At 41.1% G+C, this 20,894-nt stretch overlaps 1 protein-coding gene across 2 annotated transcripts in view; it reads right to left on the bottom strand.

Moving 5' to 3' along the window:
- The window catches only part of SRPX (sushi repeat containing protein X-linked), a 39,570-nt gene that overhangs the window by 15,423 nt on the left and 3,253 nt on the right, over positions 1-20,894 (bottom strand). The window contains exon 2 of one of the 2 annotated variants that reach the window (XM_039729408.1): positions 2,556-2,615. The exons of the other annotated variant lie outside the window; for it this stretch is intronic. Within the exon in view, the coding sequence (XP_039585342.1) occupies positions 2,556-2,615 (60 nt within the window). The remainder of the gene's footprint in view (positions 1-2,555; positions 2,616-20,894) is intronic. 2 annotated transcript variants of the gene reach the window in all.

Genomic DNA, 20,894 nt, shown 5'->3' with positions numbered 1-20,894 from the left:
CAACAAAGTTTTAGATCAAAGTTTGTTTATTTTTAAGTGAAGGCACATATTGGTTTTCAAAGGCTAAGCAGCTACACAGAGCACTTGTGGAATATTAGGTTTGTGTGAGGCCCCAAGGGGTTACATAAGCTGTTCCCTGCCTCAAGGCAAGATCAGCTGTGTTCCTGAAGGCTTTGGGGATTATAAAAGTTAGAGATTTCCCAGACACCTTTTCTGGAACTTCACCATCTATACCAGGCTCTGTTCATTCAACTGAAATTTGAGTTTTGAGGTACCAGAACCCATACACTCGTTTTTTGTTTAATTGAAAGTTTGTACCTCAGCACAAAAAAGAACTAAGAAATCCCTCAGCAATGCAATATCCTGAATTTTCACTTAGTAGTGTATCCTCTGTTTGAAACCACTGGAAAACAGGCAGCAAACAGAAATGGTTGAACCCCCAATGTTGCCTTTAGAGCTATGAATACTGCCTGATCATTACAGTATCTGAGAAAACATATTAGGAATGAGGATCACTGGAGCAGTGGCACTAGAGCTGTGATGAACACAGGAACTGCTGCATTCAAGAAACCTTTCCTCATGAAATATGATCAGAGATGCCAAGTGGCAGGAAGGAATGCACTTTCTAGAGCATCATCTCCCCCAGCCCCTTGGTCCTGTCTGAACACCTTGAGCACTTCCTTCACAAAGAGCACACAAAGTGACCAGCTGTACTGCTGCTTGCTGCAACACCAACCAACAGAGCTGATGGTTCACCAGGGAGGAAGGGAAAAACTCCTTAAAAATGCTGTAGGCACAGAAAATCTTGGCCATGTTTCTCTGGAAAGCTGACCAAGTGGGAAAACAGCCAGATAAAGACAAAAGGGTTTAGTAGGAGGTTGATTTTCACCCCTCCCAGTAAACTGCAACGTTTTGTTTGCAGATGTCAAAGAGGATGAATCTGTGTGCTTGCTTGCACATGTGTAGAAAGAAAATGCTGCTTACATATGTGAACCTCAACTACAAAAATCCATTCAGTTCCTGTTATTGGTAAATTGTATTTGCTAAGAAATGGGCCACACCCAAAATGCTGGACTGCACATCTGAGGAGAAGCTCTGAAGATTGCTAGACAGCCTGCTTTTCCTTGCTTTGTCTTTCTCCATCCCCTTCCCCCCAAAAACCAACATAAAGAAGTATGCTAATGAAGAATCAGTCTTTTCTGTTCCAATGCTTTATATTCTTAGATTCACATTGTCTGTTCCTCAACATTTGGCAGTAGTGCTTCCAAACTTGGGGCAGTTTTTAATATCTGTGTGAATGAGTCATTATGTTTCACTTACCCTGGTGACATTTTGGCTGACACGAGTATAATCCATTTTGGATCACCATACAAAAGGAATTTACACAGAATCCACATTTTAACTACTTGCCTGCCCTGGCATGAATTGGCATTGATTTATCTTCATGATCTCTGAGTTCTTTTTCTATGTGTCTGCAGAGGATCACATGTTAGAAGGCAACGAAAAATTGCTTAACCTAAATAAAGCTTTAGAGAATTATTTGTGCACGTGTTTGAAAGCAAAATTTTATATTTCAATATTTTACTGGGAGGAAGATGAGACATTTATGAAAACAGCAGCATAGCCATAAATGCTGTGTTGTCCCTTGGCTGTTCATAAATGTCTGAATTATTTTATGACTTACCACTTATAAGGCCCATTGATTCTTTGCAGAGAATCAATAATGTACAACAAGACATCAGTGACCAGTATTTTTAAGTAATCAAAATGATGGCAACTCTAGTACATCCATAGATTAATTTAGTAAAAAGAAACACAGTTACCATTGAAGTGACAAATGAAATGCTACAGTTCTTTAATGTCTAGGCTTCTGAGGAATTTTGGCAGAGAAGAGTGATATTAAGACAAAAGCAGACTTTTTAGTCTGAACACAGCAAATGGAAGATTTACTGGTAGTGGCAAAAAACTTCTCACTCTTGCTGAATGGCAAAGTCTTCCACAATAGGGAAGAAAACCTGAATTTGCTTTATAAACATGCCCATCTGTTCACTCATCCAGCTACATAATTTGGTTTAGGAATGCACACATGCATTTGTTAAACACACTTCACTTGGCACTTCAGGCAACAGGTTAACTTGAAATGCAAGCAATTCTATGGAAAGAAAAAAGTCATGAAAATCAAGTTATCTTGCATGTACTTGTATACATTACCATCAGTAAGCCCAGGTTTTGTGTCAGCTCATCACTGATGGTTTTGTTAGCATGTATGGATAAGAAAGAGAAGCTCTTCCTGATTTTCATCATTCAATAACCTGATCTCCCAGGAACAAAGGCAATGTAAAAGTTACTTACTCAGGTGCATGAAAGAGTTGTGATCAATATTTGGTCTAATTTCCATTGTTAGAAACAGCAGAAATTAAATCTTGATCTAAATATCCATGAGAAAAAACATGGAGCTGGATCACCAAGATTGTACAATCCATGAAAAGAAAGAAGAATGAAGCTTTCTGTCAGCAAGCAGTTGATCCTCTTTAGCACATAAGCAAAGCATTCACCTTTGTATCTACTGCGTGCATAAACATCCTCATCATCTTCAAGGGGTGAATATCCCGATCCTACAATACAAAATAAGAGAAAAAAAAAACTGCAGCAAGAAAGGAAATATAAATTAAAAATAAAAGAAAGCTTTGAGAAAAGACATGCAAGATTAGGATGCAATAATCTATGCAATGTCATCAGCATGGGCTTCTCCGAAGCTCAGTCATAGCAGACCCACTTTATAGTGAATTTGGAAAGGGCAAATGGATTTGATAATCAAGTGAAATAGTATTTCTCTTGGTGCTCCTAGTGCAATGTTAAGTGGCACAAGCCAAGTGACAGCTCCTCTGTTACAGCTACCATGTAGGTGATCTACTGTAGAAAGAGCAGAGCAGGTTCAGGTGAAGGGGCTCATCAGAGCTTTCACTATAAAGTGGTTCCATAGTGTCAATGGTAGTTAACAGCCATCAGGCCAAACAGCAAAAGTAAAATGTAAATAACTCAAGTCCAACCATCCTTAATGACCTGTAAGATCCTGACACCAAGAACAAGACACTGAGGTACATGACCTGCAAACACAAATTACACTCAAATCAAAAACACAGTTTGGTTTCAAGAATTCTTCCGGCATTGTTCAAATAAAGAGACAACAAAGCTCCATACTTTTAAAACCCTGTGCAATGGCTGAAAACTTAAAATAAAGGTTGAAGCTGCTTTCTAAAAAACAAAACCAGATGGAGCACTACTACAAAAATAATCCATCAATAAAACAAAGCAGTTGGCAAGAAAACCTTCAAAATTCCCTAAACAACACTTACTGAAAATTAGTAACTTCAGAACATGAAGTCTAGTCTAAATTCTAGATAAAACTTTTCTACGAAGAAGGGCTCATACAAATTCCCCATTTGAAATATCCTTTTAAAAACCTTGCATGCAATAGGCAGGTACTCAGGGGCCCCAGGAGCTTCTCACACAGAATCTCCTGCTACAGCATTTGGGGTTATTTCATCACCATCTGCTGATGTCTGAGACTATGGTCTGTACAAGCTGCTGCTTAAAATTAGACAAAATTATTTAATTCAGGCACCTCAATAAGCTACTGATTCCATGTGCAAAGCGTGCAACTGCTCAGCAGAAATCAAACTCAAGAGTTTGATTTCTGTCAACATCTGTCAACAGATTCCATTTCTTATTAAAAAAAAAACCCAGAAATCTGCCCAGAAAATGGTGAAATTGATTTCTTATTCTACCAGACTCAAGAAAACCCAGCCCAGGTATCTGCAGCTGGTCAATGGGAGCACTTCCCCAGAACTGGATCACTGGGAATCCCTCCACCGGTTTGAGCTGGGACCTGAAGAAGTGAATTTCCTCTGAAACTGAGGGACTTGTACACAACAAAGTCTTTCTATCACTTATAATAATTTATCTGGGTTTTTAATATTTATTGTTGAGATTCAATTTTGATACCTAAACACTGACATCTGAGAGACTTCTGAACATAAACCCAAACTTTTTTACACTTGAAATCTGACTGCATAGCAAAAAGAGCAAGCTGTGATCCCTGAGGGCTTTAGAAGACCTTGATATGTAAATTAGTACCTCTCTAAGCATCAATTTTTCTGCCAGAAACTGGAATACTCTTAGGTAATTACTCACTTTGAGGGTTATAAAACTGTTAACTCAGTGTTATCACCAATAATTGTCCAAATTTTAATGGGCAGTGACTTTGGCATTTAAAATTAGTCAGTCTTAGAATTATGTGAGCTCTTATGCATTTGCCTTTCCTTAGACAAGAAACAATTAAGTGCTTCTGACAGTTTTCTAAGAAAAACTGACCTTAAAGAGTTATACACTGTTTTTGCCCTCAAACAAGGCTCTCTTGATGGAGCTCGACATCTCCCATTTCTGGCTCATTTTCTACCTCAAAATGAGAAGTGAGTCAGATCTCTTTCCTAACAATCAATGTTTTCTTAATAACCACAACAGGCTTGGCTTGGAGAGCTACAGAAGAGGTGATGCCATTTCATCTCCATTTTCTCAGCCACAAATCAAAGCATTTCTTCTTCACATACATTCAAAACAGGCTACCAAGCCATGTAAGGACAAAGCATTGTTCTGTGTTAGACATGGAAGGTAGTGCCAAGCCACTGCATACACATGAACAACACTTCACACGCTGTAATTCCTTTGTAACAGAGAAAAAGAAGGAACGTGACACAGAAGAGGCAGAAGAACTATGCACACTTGCTTTCCCAGGACTGACCTAAGAATTACCTACCACTTCGACTTTAAATTAAAGTAAGCCATAGACAACTATAGTGTAGCACATTAAACCAACCTGAAACTTTTCAGTTTACTGCCCTGAAACAGCACAAGTTCTGGAACACAAGTCCTGTCAGGAATTGCTGAGGGAGCTGGGGTTGATAACTCATCACTCCCTGAAAAGATGCTGTAGCCACGTGGGGTGTGTCTCTTCTCCCAGGTAATAACCAACAGGATGAGAGAGAGGAAACAGCCTCAGGCTGGGCCAAGGGAAGTTTAAAATAGCTATCAGGAAAAATTTCTTCACTGAAAGGATTGTTAAAAGCATTGGAACATGCTGCCCAGGGAAGTGATTGAGTGAGTATCCCTGCAGGTATCTAGAACATACCAAGATGTGGCACTTAGAGACATGGTTTAGTGGAGTATTAAAAAAAGACATTTTGGAAAATCCATTTACAACAATCATTTTCTGGGGTAGAAGCCCATATCTTCAGCTTTTGTAAACTAACCTCACCCCAGAGAGCTATTGAAGAAAGTGTGTCAGGAGAGAGGGCTAGTAACTCATCACTTTGTCTACTTTAGTGCACTTTTTATATTGCTAAACAAACGGATAATTCGGCTTCTAATATTCCTGGTAAGAGCCTTGAAGGGAGATTCTGAGAAAGCATAGCCTTATGCCACGGAAAACGGCGGTGAACACGACGCGTGGGGAAAGCAGAGCTCGGTGCTGTCATTCCTATACAGAATTCATCGCAGCGGCCCCGGCCCCGCTCCCGGCCCGGCTCTGCCCAAATCAGAGAACAAGAGCTTGGGAATTCCTCCCGTTTTCAAAAAGTTAATCAGTTTAACCATGTGTGAGATGAGCATGACCAGTTTCCACCAGTAAGTCTGCAACATCTGGATTCAGTTCCTCCAATGTCTTGCCTCAGAGTTTTACATTCCACAGTACCTGAAGGTGTATCAAATATGTGCCATACCAAATCTGTGAATTTAAAACCTTAGCTCACTGCAGCAAACTGAAGAGCTTCTTGGAGTATGGCAGGGCTAAGGTCACCCTAAGACCTCAGAAGTCTGGAAGAAGCATGTGATGGGGCAGAAAAGACACAAAATGTTCATGATGTTCACATTTTGTGCGTAAAATTACTTGCACTTCTTTATGATGGTACTAAATATGGAAAGCTGGGTTTTTCATCTCATTCTTTACTGGCTGAACATTACACCCCAGAGGTCTGCAAAGCTCATGTTTAAAAACCATTTGCTTTGGCGGGACCTCAGTATTTGTTTAAAAACTGCCTGCACAGTTAGGTGTTTTGTTGCATCTGGTCTATGAAGCCTTATAGATATATATATATTGTTGTTCTTGTTGTTGTTTTATTAGAAATCCTACCATCATAGAATTGTTTGGGTTGGAATGGACTTTAAAACATTGAAACACAACCATTTGGTATTCAGCAATAATTGTGCTTAACTGAGAAGCAAAGGGTATCAAGAAAATCATGGCATGTTTCTGAATGCCAACCAAGTTAATAATTCTATGTGCAGTTTATTAGCCCAAATGAATAATTTCCAGAGATGTTTAGGCATTTCCCTGCTCATATATATGGAAATACACAGGTGTATAGCACAGATTTGAGTTTACACGCACAGCCACTGTTGTGCTTCTATTCCTTGCACGTGTACAGTCTTTCTGGCACAGAAAGCAATCCTACATCAAGAAGATCCCCCCTCAGGGCTGTACACAGATTAATTGACTCTGTCTCAGTATTGATTAAGATGCAAACACCATGTTTTAGTGCACAGGTTTTAACTTGCTTCAGGAGAGAGGCCTCATACAAGATACCATCAAAGAACAGCTCTTTCAAAGTCACAATCAAAGCACAACTGAAATGCAGAACAGAAAACTTCAGAACTATCAAGCTCAAAAGAGGTCAGAGATGCCTGAAGTTTGCACACCAGCAGTAGCTTATGCTTTGTGAAGTAAAACCACACAATTATACAGAAATCATTAATCGGATTAGGAAAATGCAGACATGGGTTCTTCTCCCAAAAGATAATCTCTTTCCTCCTCCCTTGCCATCTGTGACCCAATGTGACTATGAACAAACACTGTAGCTGACACCAGGCCCTGAAGGTGTTTCCAAATAGATTAATTACATGTTGAGAGAGCTATCACTCTGCATAGAAGGCAGATAACTAAATAAAACTTGTTTCATGTGTTGGCAAATATTGTGCAACAAAAAAAGCACTGCTCCTGGCTCAAGGAGTTTCCTTCACTTGAATGAAGTCCCACATCCAGAAGCAGGTAGCCATGCCCATGCAGTTTACTCTCACAAAAATCAGTAGTGGGATGGAAACTGTATGGATACAGAAGTTAGTGCTAGTCCAGAAAAGCTCTGTAAAATACAACTGAAGTCTGCTTCTTTTTATAGACACACATAGATATCTTAGATACAGCAAAACCAAAGCAAAACACTTTCCACCACTGATTTTGGTTTATTTTTCCCACTCCAGACTGGCAATAAAAAGTGGAAGTGGTTCAAGTGGCTCTGACTCAATGCAGGCAGAAGTGCTGTAACACAGCTGCAGTCAAGGGAAAGCTGGCAGACATAACAAGAAGCTACAAACCCCTTTGCCAACACATCCATAAGATCCAGGAACCTTAGTGCAGTCCCAGGCTGCTCCTGGATACCTTGCTTCATTGCAAATGAATTTGCTTTCACTGTAATCAGGCATTTAGTGTTAGACAATGAGCAGGATGTTCAAATGCTGCTTACAGTTTACACAATTAAATGGCCAAAGATTGTTTTCAAATAGTATTCATTTGAAGCTGTTAAAAAAATATATCCTTCATGCAAATGGTGTCCTTATATTCAATGAAAACAAACAAGGTATTTCCAGAATACCAGTTCTGGAAATTCTAAACTCCAGAATCCTAATTCTGGAAATTCTGGTTTGCCCTGAATTGCTCTTAGTGTCTTGAGCACACAGAAACATTAATTAAATAAACCTAGATGGCCTCTTCTGTAGTCTGCAGGCACTGGCTACTCTTGGTACTGGGAGGAAAGACAAAGCTCCTTTCACATTTAACCTAACTATGACGTGACATTTTGGGTGATTCAATGGGAAGTGACAATTTAATCTAATTTCAAGTTATCAAATGTGTATACATTTACATATAGGGTTTTCAACAGAAAATTAAGGAAAATGTAGACCAGAAAAAAAGTGAAATATATGGATGAAAAGCCTCTAAATTCCACTTTATTGGAATAAAGCATTGATTACCATGGGGGAAAAAAAAAGGAAGCTCTAAAGGCCAATAAAGATACACTTGGGAGTTAACATCAGGACAACTTCAAGAAAAGAATCAGTCATCTCCTTTGTTGATCCATGTGTCCCACATAAGCCATGTTCCCTTGGTAGTGAGCAGTATGAGCCACAAGGTACCACAATGATTCATCAAGAGGATGGGATCAAGCTGGGAGTTTGGCTCAAAGGGAAAACTCTAAATATTACATACATGAATAGTGCCCTCAAGTGATAGTGATTTTCAGCCCGACCAGTGAGCTGGTTTTGGTTTGTTTTGGCTCATTGCCCAAAGTCTTAAATAATGAGGAGCAGAAGAAAAAGAAGTTAGCATCCATGCTTTTTTTAGCTGTCAAGAAAAGGTCCAAAAGCCTCTTTCCTCCCTTTTAAAGGAAGGATCCCTCTACCTGAATAAGGAACTTTCAATAAAGTGAATTACAGCAAAACAAAATAAAAACTCTGAAAAGACAGGCAAACAAAAGAAATCACTGATCATTTGGAAAGGCAGCTAGTTATGCCAGCAGGAGACTAACAGGGAGGAGACCGGAGAAAAATGTTTTCCTTGGTCAGGCTGTGACAAATTCAAAGTTTGATCTTAAAGTATTCCTCAATAAATAATGCTAAAAAATGTAGTGGCAGCATCTCTTTTTAGGACCAGAAACTGTCACAGGCAGTTACCAGAGAGAGGATGAAAAGTGTCATGAATGTCATGAACACTAAAATGCAAACCAATTCAGCTGAACAAAATGTACATCCTTTAATCAATAGGTTTGAGGAAGGTACGTGCTGCATTACACCTACACAAAACACAGCTATTTGGCTGCATTCTGCAAAATATATTTGTTATCCTGAATACAGATGTGTCTGTGTTTTTCTGCTGTACCTAAACTCTGGCTAAGCCTTCAACAAGTACAGCAGCTATGGGGTTGTCCATGGATATAGAAGAATGTTCCATACAGAAGAATTTGCACTCTGTGTCTGACAAACACAGGGTGTTTTCAAAGGCTCTGCAAAGGCTGTATTTTGTGAGGGGTCAGAGCCTGGAGCAGTGTCTCAGTGGTTATTCCATACCATGAGGTGGTGGTTAATCCATGTACACATCATCACTGCAGTCAGGAGTAAGGGACTCTCACTTCTGGGAAGGGAGTGACTTTGAATGGAAAGCAGAGAAATAATTCCTGTGAACATACTTCAATATGGGGTTTTTTTCCTTACATTAAGATATTAAGAGTCTTTAACATAGGCTACATTTTAGGAGCACACTGAAAACACAAAAACAGGAAGTCACCCATAGAAGGCCAATAAGGGACTGAAAAGAGGTAGACCTACTAGTAACTGTTTAATTAAATAAAGACCATTTAAGCTGAAAGTCTCTCTAATGACGAGTTCCAGTGGACTTTGGATAACTTTCCAAAGGAGGAGGTTGAAAACTAATCCTGATCTACTCTGAATTGGTGGCAGATAGAAGAAATTTTTTTCTTTTTTTATTTTTAATGCTGACACTGGAAACTGGCACATCTCAGTTTCTAACTTTTAATACTACAGTACCAGATACACTGGGGTTTTTTATCCTTCAGACACATTATTTCTGAACCTCTGCCATTTTAAAAAGGTCTTTCAGATTTTATGAGCAGACTAAAAGAAAGGCTCCCTACGAAAAAAATCTCAGCTTCAAGTGTCAGACACTACACCAACACTTGAAAATTAGCATCAGGAGCTGCCTGTAATCTACAGGAAACTCTCCAACAAATTCTTAGAAAACAGAGGGGGAGTGGAAAAATGTGATGTTACTGACAGTGATCTCCGCCTGCTCTTTAGTAAGTGGAGTCACAGAGTGTCAGAAGCAACACAGAAGTACTATAAACCCTGAGCTGGCAGCAAGAACCCTTCTTTGAAGAAAACGGGCACTTTAAGGACTCCAGGACTACTTCTGCTCATGCTTTACTAGTGCTTTGCAAGGGTAGAGAAAAAGCAGGCATTACACCAGTGAGGAACAGCTGAAAGAACAGCTCCAAGGAAGTAGGGCAGTCAACAGGGTAAAAACTGAGCAAAGACAACAGAAAAACAGGTGGAACTCAAAATCCAAAAGAAGATGTAAAGGAGCTTCAAAATTAATAGCAAACCAAAACTGAAGGAAAAAGTAAGCGACTGTTGTCATGATTCAGGAGACAGGAATTTAATTTTTTTACAAAGAATAGCATTAAAAACAGCCTCACAACAAACAGTATTTAATATAGCCAAAAGCACAGAAGTTGTATAAACCAATTTATGAGAAGCAGCTTGCTCCTTTTGTTTAAAATAATCAATGTTAATCACATCCTAAGGTAGAGTCAAAAGTTCTTTTCACAGAGCCAGCAAAAAATAATGCTGATTACATTTTGAAGGAACATTTGAGACAGTCCCTCCAAACCCTTGCTCTTTCTTGATTAATATTCACGTCAGTGGCAAATCCCCATCAGGAGGATGTTCTCACTTCCATCAAAATCAAGAGGGTACATAAATTTCCTTCTGATAGAGAAGGTCATGTGAGAGGATATTGGCTTAAGAGATCCAGCTTCACTAATACACACTGTCTGGGGCACCACAATATAAAAAATATATAAAGCTGTTAGAGAGCATCCAAAGGAAGCTACAAAGATGGTGCAGAGTCTGGAGGGGAAGCTGTGAGAGGAGAGGCTGAGGGCGCTTGTTCTGTTCAGCCTGGAGGAGACTGAGGAGACCTCACTGCAGTTACAGCTTCCTTGTGAGGGGAACAGGAGGGGCAGGCACTGATCTCTGCTCTGTGGTGACAGGACCTGAGGGAATGGCCTGAAGTTGTGTCAGGGGAGGTTTAGGTTGGATATTAGGGAAAGGTTCTTCCCCAGAGGGTGGCTGGGCACTGAACTGGCTCCCCAGAGCAGTGCTCACAGCACCAGCCTGGCAGAGCTTATGAAGCACCTGGACAATGCTGTCAGGTGTGGTTCTTTGGGCTGCCCTGTGCAGAGCCAGGAGTTGAACTTTGATGATCCTAGTGGGTCTTTTCCAATTCGGAATATTCAGTGATTCTTTATCTATATATATATTTATATGTGTGTGTGTATATACACACACACACACACACACACGTAGCTGTAGTGCTGAAGACAATGCTCAGAAACTGCAAATGGCCCCAAACTAGAAAGTAAGTAAATAAAAAGAAATTAAAACAATATTCAATTTCCCCTGCCTTTGGAACCCTAACTGCTTGGTTAAGGCAAAAGAAGACCTGGCAACACCAATATAACAACTTAAACAAACTTAATGACCTCAACACAGAGGCCATGTTTCCAGAATTACACTCTACTTCTTCAGGAGAGGGAAAAGGGCTATGGAAAATCCACTGCCACTACCAGAAACAGGAGAGGTGACTGAAGCACCTAAAATAGAACCCTGAAAGAAACCTGTTTGGAAAGAAGAGGAACATGGACATGGCCAACCTGTTGGTTTTAAATACAAAAAATACAAAAGGTATGGCCAGCACCATGGTCCTCAGCAAGAAGGATGATGATGCCCTGTTTCCTTCAGCTCCTAAAAATGCAGTGGCAGGTGCAGCCTCAGCCTCCTGACACCAGCACAGAGCGTGCTGGGAAGCTGCAGGGCTCAGCAGGGAAATGTGAAGTTGGGTTGTGTTTGGTGCAGCTACGTTACCTAAGGATGGCCACGCTCTGGGTCCCTTTCATTAAGGGCAGGCTGATATGTAGGGATTGATGAACAACATCTGGCAGGAATGACCAGCTGCAGCAAGCAGAGCTGGCAGACAGCTTCAAATTACCAAGGTCAGGGTTCACTTAACATAATTAGGATATTATCCTTTAATAGTCAGTTCTATGAATTTTAGTTTCCACAAAATCAGTTTAGTACTGAAAAAAATCTCAAGTTTCATAAATATCTTTAGGATGACAACTAAAGGAAAAAAAAACCCTAAAAACAAAACAAGAGAAACCTGTAGCGGAACAGATATTTTTAAATAACAGATGTACAGACTTGCTGGTATTCTTGTCACACCAGTTTCTTCTGTGTCAAAATATTACACTAGTCAAAGACACTGAAAACATACACTAAAGATCAGGTGTTTGCCTAAGAATGGCAGGATTGAGATGCCACTGTATTTCTCATTGTTTCCTCCTCACAGAAGCATCAAAGTCTGAGAAACTGACTTGTGAGGTTTCAGGGCTTGCCACTAAAAGCAGACTGACAACCTACAAATCTGCCATGTGGACCAGAGATATGGCTGTAAAAAGGAGCCTGTGAAACACACTGGGGGAAAAAATAATCCACAGAAAAGGTACAAAGCTAGAAATAGTTCTCACGGAAAAATGAAACCACTGCTTAATTGTTACTGAGAGTTAATACACTGGAAATAATGTGGAATTTTACCCAAGCATGTGAGATGTATCACTGCCCAAAATGCTCACAGCAGCTCCAGCCCTGACAGGGGCTCAGTCTCAGGGTGCCCCTGTCCCTGCAGCCAGAGCTGATCCCTGTCCCAGCTCTGCTCATGCCTCTGGGCTGCTGGGGGAGATCCCTGTCCCACTACCAGCCCTCAGAGAACCAGGACAGACCTTACCCTGAAGTCTTCTGTGTAGAAAAAGAGAAATTTGAATCCTCCCTTTTTTTTTTTTTTTTTTAATAATTGAAAAGTACCTCAGAGAACCAGGACAGACCTTACCCTGAAGTCTTCTGTGTAGAAAAGAGAAATTTGAATCCTCCCTTTTTTCTCTTTTTTTTTAATAATTGAAAAGTATCAGTTTTGCAGTTTCCTATGTATCTCAACCAGGTACAACGTTTCACAGAAAAAAAAAACCTCTTCAGCTGAGGAACCTACATAGGTTTTGCAAAAAGCCATAATGATTTGGACCACCCAGACACAAACATAAAACCAAGTGCTCATGTTCCTGGATGCAATGCTCTCACCTTCCCTTTGCAAATCTGAACCCATGTCATTAAAAACGCTCAAACATGATTTCCACTGCAGACAGAAGAAATAACCAAAGGATACATAGAGTTGCCTATCTAAAAATGTGCTTCTGAGTTGATTACTTTCCATGATTTAAAGTTTCACTTCTTAGGAAATTTTAGTATAACACACAAAAAATTAGAAACCTACTGTACAGTCAGTTCCACACTGTGGTGTGTCTTGTATGCAACAGACAATCAGCATCACTCCCTGGCTGCTATTATCACAGACCTGTACTGGCCTCATGACATCGAGGAAAATGGGATGTTGTGTTTGGCAGAAGTCCTGGCAGAAGGCAAAGGGTCAGACAAGCTGCACACAGAAGCTTCCCAGGCACTTGCCTCTGGCGACTCTGCCCCTGTGCAGTCACAGGCTCTTATTTGTAAGGATTTAACAGCAATTGTTGTTGACAAAATCAACATTTTCCAGTAATAAAACAGCTGAAGGGCAACCCCAGCAACACCTAACAGTAACCCAGCTCACTCTGGGAACAGGAAACATTTTCTGGGAAAAAGCAGATATAGTACAGCTTGTTTCAACCATCCCTCGACAACCCTCTGCCTTGGCAAGGAGCTGTCAGCAGGAGCAGTCCATCAGCCAGCTGCCTGACGGGAGCTTGCTCCAGCTGTCAGAGCTTTTCAGGAGCCTGGTACAGGGCTGGAACACTCTCAGACAGGGCTGGAACGCTCTCATTGCAGGTGGCTGACAAGTAAAAGCCCAGAAGAGCTGCAGTCCTGTCTGAACTTGTGATTGCTGTGCACCGTGGTGCCTGCCAAGCTTTCCCCTTCGCTGCTCAAACACACACAGAAAGTGCCTCACTGCAATGGCAGGGATTCCTCACAGCTCCTTCCACATTGGAAATGAGAGGTGACTAGGAATTGAATAGCATGGGTTTAAAAGCAATGTTTATAACACAAGCATGAGTTTCTGCATCCGCTCTGAAAATGGCTTGGGAGGAAGATGAGGAGTTTGTTGAATGGAATGGGTGCCCAGGGCTTGCGAGTTGAACTTTATTTAAATTACTGATCTTTGCAGCCATTAAGTCTTATTTTTGTCTTCCCTTAGTGCACTTCTGTTGCCATTTGTCAGTCCCACTTACCATGGTGCCTTCATACAAGAAAGGCCATGACCATTTTGGAGAGCATGGCTTCCTGTGAACTGGAACCCTGAACACCACCTACACCACAAAATCCATTATTAGTACTTTATTTTATTGTCATGTGTCACATACTGCAAGTATGACATTTTTCCTTTCCCTGTCCTGCCTTCTTGTGGTCTTTGTGCAGTAAGAGAAGCTCTGTTAGTGGCAGAAGAGTAAACAGAGACCAAGATTGTACTTGGGAGACAACATTCACCCACTATTCACCCACTGCAGCTCATATCCCTTGTGATGGGCTTACAAATAGGGAAATATTTTCTAACTCAAGATGGAGGGCTTACTTTCAATTCCTTTGGACTGACCTATTTTGGCAAACCAATTTACTCTTCCAATAGGGAAATGAGCTATAAATCAACATTATCTTTCTGCAGAGTTAAAAGTTGTCTTTTATTACACACAATATATTTATGGCTTTTAATACATATTATTGCTAAAATGATTTTATAAGTATGACACATATTAATGATTTGCCTACAATATCGCAGACAAAAATATAGCAAAAGAATGGGTTTGGTTAATAATAAAATAAAATAATTTAAAGGGCTGCAGTGCATGTCTCATGCTGTCACTGGTGTCTAAGAGGCCTGAAATGTCTTGGAGACATCTAAAGTTACACTTTAATATTCTTGGTTTTGACATGCAGCTGGAGGGAGGTACAGAATCCCCAATCAGAAACACTTCTCCTAAAAACAGAGCCAAAACACAATTCAGGTGTTCCAATTTCCAAAAAGATGACAAGCTGACAGACAGTCAAACACTGCAAGCTTCCAGGGTGCTGGTGAAGCAGAGGCACCAGTGATACACCAACAGCACTGCTGGCATTCCTACAAATGCTGCCTTCCCTTATTAAAGAAACACTCAGGATTTTATGTATTTGACTGGAAATTTCCCTAAACTCTAAGTCAAAGTAAGTTTCCAGTTATGGTTATCTCCTGTTCCTCCTAGACATGTATTTCCTACCTCATTATAATAAATGTCAAGTAGCAACAAGAAACTCAAAATATTTTTCCCAACACCCACCAAAATGGATGCACATCCAGAAGCTTTAACTGAAGCAGTAAGGAGAGCAATGGAAAGACAAGCCAGAAGTGGAAAGACAAGCCAGAAGAGCCACAACCAGGTCCAGGTCACCCGTTTTCAGCTCCAGACACAAAAGCCACCTGCAGCATTTCCAGAACTAAATACACACACACAGTGTTACTCGATCTGGTGCACTGCACATGCAATGGCAATAACTGCAGCTGAATGAATGTTTCCAGTCAAAGCTCTCTGCACAAACCATATTACAAAGGGGATGAAGACACCGGCCAAGCAGTTGTTTTAATGTGACAAAAAAAGAAATCAGTGCTGCAAAGCTGAAGCAAACTACCAGTCAGATGCCTTCACAAGAAACACCTTCAGCAAGTAATCTGGTTTTTTTCTTACTACAGTAATAGGAAAGGTACCTGCTTTCAGCACAGGGCAGTCACATCCACTCCCTTCCCAGAGAAGTATGGGAAAGACCTTTTCATTTTTTGTTGGGATGGTTTTGTTATTTACACATTTCACTATGACATATAACTCAGGTGTAATGTTTCTGGTATCCATCCCTGGGCAGTTTAGAACAGGGAATGCAAGCCAACATGATTTTAATCTTCAGGAATAGCTGTACAGAGGCATGTTAATTTTGGGCTCTTTCACTAACAAATCACACAGTATAACTAGAAAGCCACAATGGATGGACTCAAGACAGGCAGACTCAAACTGAGTAATTATATTTGAGTGCATTGCCCTGAAGTTGACAACTCCAAAGAAAGCTCCAACAGGCACAGGGTCACAATTTAACTGAGGCAGGAGCTGGAAGCAGCATCTTCCCCCCTCTGGCCAGTCAGCATCAGAAAGCCTGACAAAAATCCTCTGAGGGACACGAGGATGGACCACAGACCCTAGCAGGTTAAAACTCTCTTGACACAGCCTAAAAGGAGACAGACTTTGCTGAGTGAATCGTGTTGCCAGCCCACACTGGTTAAGTGTAGGCTTTGGGTAAACCATGCAGCACAACATGGCAAGGCTGCCAGAGCCTGAATACAGCACTGCTTCCAAACTGCAGTGCTATTCTTAGTGAATGTGTGTGCAACACATCTAAATCCAGTATCCTAAATAACAATGGCATTTCCTCAAAGAACAAGAAGAGGGCGAGAAGTAGGGAAAAAAAAAATCAGATGTCTTCAACCACGCTGCTCAAATTATAAGCTCTATTCAGAGTTGTGACAAATTTTAAATTTTGAACAACAGGAAAGAGTTTCCTTCCATATCAACACCACAGTAATTTCAGAATCTTCAAAACGAGATTAATTTATAAAACTTCTAAATCTTCCAATCTGCATATGTGCAGTACTCTCACACACTCATATTTTTACCTACTGCAAGATCTGAAGCAAGTGATAGCACTAACATAAAATTTAATGTTACATATCTTACTGGAAAGCTGCAGAAGTTTCTTCTGTGTCTCCCTGAAGGACACAGCTGCACATCACAAACCAAAGACTATAGAAATCAAAGATGCATACACCCATACAGATATATTTACTCACCAGTTTCAAATGAATGCAATCAAGAATCTTTATGATACACATCCTGCATGTTTCAGTAGTGGGTCTTTTTCCTTAAAGCCAGCTCATAATGACCTGCTAGTGTCCCACAAGAACAACCCATAATGCACAAAATTTCAAGCATTCTTTGTTTTTCAGGTCTATGCATCAGGCAGCAAAACTTGGGTCTTTTAGGGCAGCCCACCTGAACTCCACAGATGTCATCTGTCCTTAGCTGAAGACATATTTTCACTGAGCAAGCAAAAAAGCATGAAGTTATACAAACTCTATCTGCTCAAATGGCAAAAACCTTTGCCAAAAGTGTCCAGCCACCCCCAGCTTGAGCTGCACAGGCTGCCAGAAGCTCAGCACTCTGACATGGCTGGAGGTGTTTCCCTCTCCCAGCCTGTAATTTGCCCTGCACGCTGCCAGCTCTTCCCAAATACCGAGCCCATGCTCAACAGCCAAAACAAGGGCAGGGAGGATGTGCAGAATGCTGGAAGAGACAGCAGCATCCAGAGCAGCAAGGTGGGACCACCCTCATGCTTATTTCACATCAAATAGCACAAGAGGGCACAGGAGAACATGCAAGAAAAATTCATGTGAATCATGTCCTGATTTGTCTCACTAGCAGGCCTCCCTCTCCCCAAGGATTGTGATCCCATGGAAACCACCCTGTTAACTCACAGCCAGGGGAAGGCAGGACAGCTGGGCAGCCCACCTCAGAGGCCAGGGGTTAAGTTAAAATCCACAAGCAGGAGAGCAGCAAAGAGCTGAAAACTGCTGCCCAGGGTGAGAGAAGAGGGGATGTTTCCAGCAGTGCAAAATAGGTTTGGGAGAAAGGGATTTTGGAAATCTCCCCCACACTGCAGACGTACCTGGGAGCCCTGGCCAGAGTCCAGACCTGAACAGAGAGTGAGGCAAAGGATCCTGCCCAAGGTCCTGCAGCCTGGAATGAGGCAGCAGGGATGGGGAGGAGGAGGCCCAGGACAGCCACGGGGAGAACACAGAGTCCACCAGGACCAGCAACAGGCCAGAGCTGCCCAGTGTTTCCTGGAGGGAATGCACAGCTCCCAAAAGCAATCAAATTAAGAGATACTGCTGAGAAGAACGACAGGGTGAAGGAAGGCAAAGTAGCTGCTTTTTCAAGGTAGCATCTGCTAAGTACTAGAGAAAAAGCACAGAAACAGCTCTAAAAATAAAATCAAGAAGGCTGATGATAAGGGCCAGCCAGCCAGTCCAGTAACTTGTGTTTAGGAAACAAACCAAAACTCACCAGCAACACTTTTTCTCTAAATAAGCCTTTCAGCAGAAAAAAAATCAGTTTAACAGTAGTCCAGCACTGGGGTATTTGGACAGACTCAATTTTGCAAGCAACTAGCAGGCTCTTAACATGCTCCCAATCCATATGCATTATTCCTCATCTTCAGAGAAATGAAGAAGTGGAATTTTAGATATTTCTCTCAGGAAAAATTCCTGCAGCTGCCAAGAAACACCATTTAGAGGCAATGGTGGATTGGGGAAGGATTTCTTATCATCCTGATACTGCATTTGACAGAGCTTTACTCTCTGTAACTACTCCTTCCATATTTCTGTGTTATGTACATGCCAAAGATACCATTTATTTCCTCAAGCACAACAAAATCTTGTCAAGATTGTTGAGGCATATCAATGGAAAACATTGGTAAAGTTGTGCTTGCAATATGTATTAACTTGGTGAAAACTAATTTTTTCCTTGGATCTCTCAAGAAATACAAAAATCCTTTCTCTCTTCCTGTGAAGATGTGCCAAATGACAAGTCAAAGAGACAAAGTGGTTTCAAACTCAGGCAGAGAGCTTAAGTGGCTATTTCAAGTTACGGGAAAGATCAAAATAGTTAAATTTAAACCCCACAATTTGGAGCCATTTTCAAGGTACTGCAGCACAAATTTTCAGTTTGAACAAACTGAACAGTTCCCTTTAGATACAATCAATAGTTAGAAACAGTGGCAGAGTAATGCCAGCCATGTCCTGTATGCTGAGATGTTAATTTACTGCATTAAAACAAATTAAGTGAATGCCTTGTGAAATGGGTGATACAAACACATTGTGGTTTTTCACATAACTTGAAACAGCAAATTCAAAGAAAAAAACTCAGAACGACTAAAACACAGCCATTTTGGAAGCTGAAAAAATAGCCAAGTATTTAGAGGAACATGTAACTTGTCACCCCAGTCAGGGAAAAAAAAACATAGTTTCAAAAGTTTCACATAACTACCAGGAAAGATTGACAATATTAAATTAGAGTCTGTATTACAATGCACTACATATTAGAATTTCATGAAGTATTAGATTACTGATACACTTTTTGGACAAAAAATTAGTATTGTGATGGGGGTGCAGGGAGGGAGGGAGGGATGGGTCTTTGTTGCCTCTTCATTGCTTTGCACTCCAAACAATCACAATGCTGAACTGTGGGTCCGTGCCTTGGGAGCAGTCTCTCCTAGCAAAGATACTCCTGTTTAGCAACAAACATTGAAACAGCTCAGTGTGGGATGAAGCCCGTGCCCACCTCCAAACTCTGCTAAGTGAGTCTAAGCAGCTTGCCTAAAGCTATATGTAAAATGTGTCTGAAGTGTGACTTTTTAAACCAGTGGCTTATTCAACTGGTTGAATGCCAACAGAAGAACTTGCCAAATCTAGCTCCCTGTGCCGCCACAAACTTGACCATCATTACCCATTCCATTCATAGCTCTAGAGTGAGAGAATCCCCTAATCCAGTGATGTTCATCTCTAATTACTCATTTCAATGGCCAGACAAGGAGACAAAAGTAAAACACAAATCAACATTTCCAAATTACTTTCAGAATCAATGTTTTTGATAAACCAAATTATAAGCACATTCATACTTTTCCCAGAAAGAACCTCACAAATACTGATGGCTATCTCAAGTGCAAGCTTTTATACTTTTATACTCTGTTTTCAACACTGTAGATGTTTGGCAAGCCCTTGTCATGCAAGCACCTACTGCTGAAGTGGACCAAGAAGATAAGGTGTACAGCAGCTTGCAGGCTGTCATTGATGGTTCCATGGCACCTCCTGTACCACCTCCAATGCTTGCCCAAACCTGGCTACCCAAGACATTAAATGCAGTTAATTTGTCTGTGCTTTCTGGCAAGGTGTATTTCACTGTGAGAGAAAGGACAGTTCAACAAGTCTTCAAATATCCTTAATTTCCTCCTCTCTTTATGTGATCTCACCCTGGAGATTTCAGTTGCACTGAAGCCCCCAGGTGCTGCTGAAGAGTGAGCAGGCTGAGCAGAGAGGAGGCAGTGACCTGATTATTTAAGGACCACTCAGGAAGAAATGTACTGATTTGGTAATGCTTATTAAACTGCAAGGAGTTTTCAGCAGGGAATTACTACAGCTCATGAAAACGCTCCACTTCACACAGGAATATATGAAAGCAGCGTCAGGAGATGAGTTAACATTATTGACTGATATTAATATCACATATCTGTTATGCCTGAGGTCACCTGAGAATGCTGCTGGAAGTCTTATTCATATGCAGCTATCCAGGTAACTGGAGCTTGTTCAGACAGAGCCAGCCCATTCAAAGCACAACTGTGGATGAAGCCATGCCTTAGAATACCTGCTTGTATTAAGAACATCAAAGAGTCATAGAATGGCTTGGATTGGAAAGGATCTTAAAGCTGATCAAGCCCCCTGCTGTGGACCAGGACACCTTTCCTTAGGGTAATCATTCCCACACTGGGTTTTGTGCTGTTTTTCACCAGCACACAACACACCCAGATCTGTGCCCACCACAGTCACGAGCGGCGCCCGTGGTTCCACACATGGATCCTGTACGTACAAATTGTCACCCAGAATTGGCAAGGCAGCCAGCAAACTGTGTTTGAAAGAAAAACACAACAAAAGAACTCTCAGCTGACACAACAGACCCCACCCTTGGCACTGCAGAGCACCAGCTGCTCAGGGCCCTGGAGATTGCTTCTGGACCAGTCTGCAGCTTGGTCTGATGGAGAGCAGCTATGAGTAGGAACCAAATCATTGTGATGCCAGATTTTTTTTAAGCCTCCCATCTGAC

Source organism: Passer montanus, unplaced genomic scaffold (genome assembly GCF_014805655.1).
Source record: "Passer montanus isolate IOZ18808 unplaced genomic scaffold, ASM1480565v1 scaffold69, whole genome shotgun sequence".
Classification (NCBI taxonomy): Eukaryota; Metazoa; Chordata; class Aves; order Passeriformes; family Passeridae; genus Passer; species Passer montanus.
Note: the sequence above shows the minus strand (reverse complement) of the source record. Positions and strands in the feature narration are given on the sequence as shown.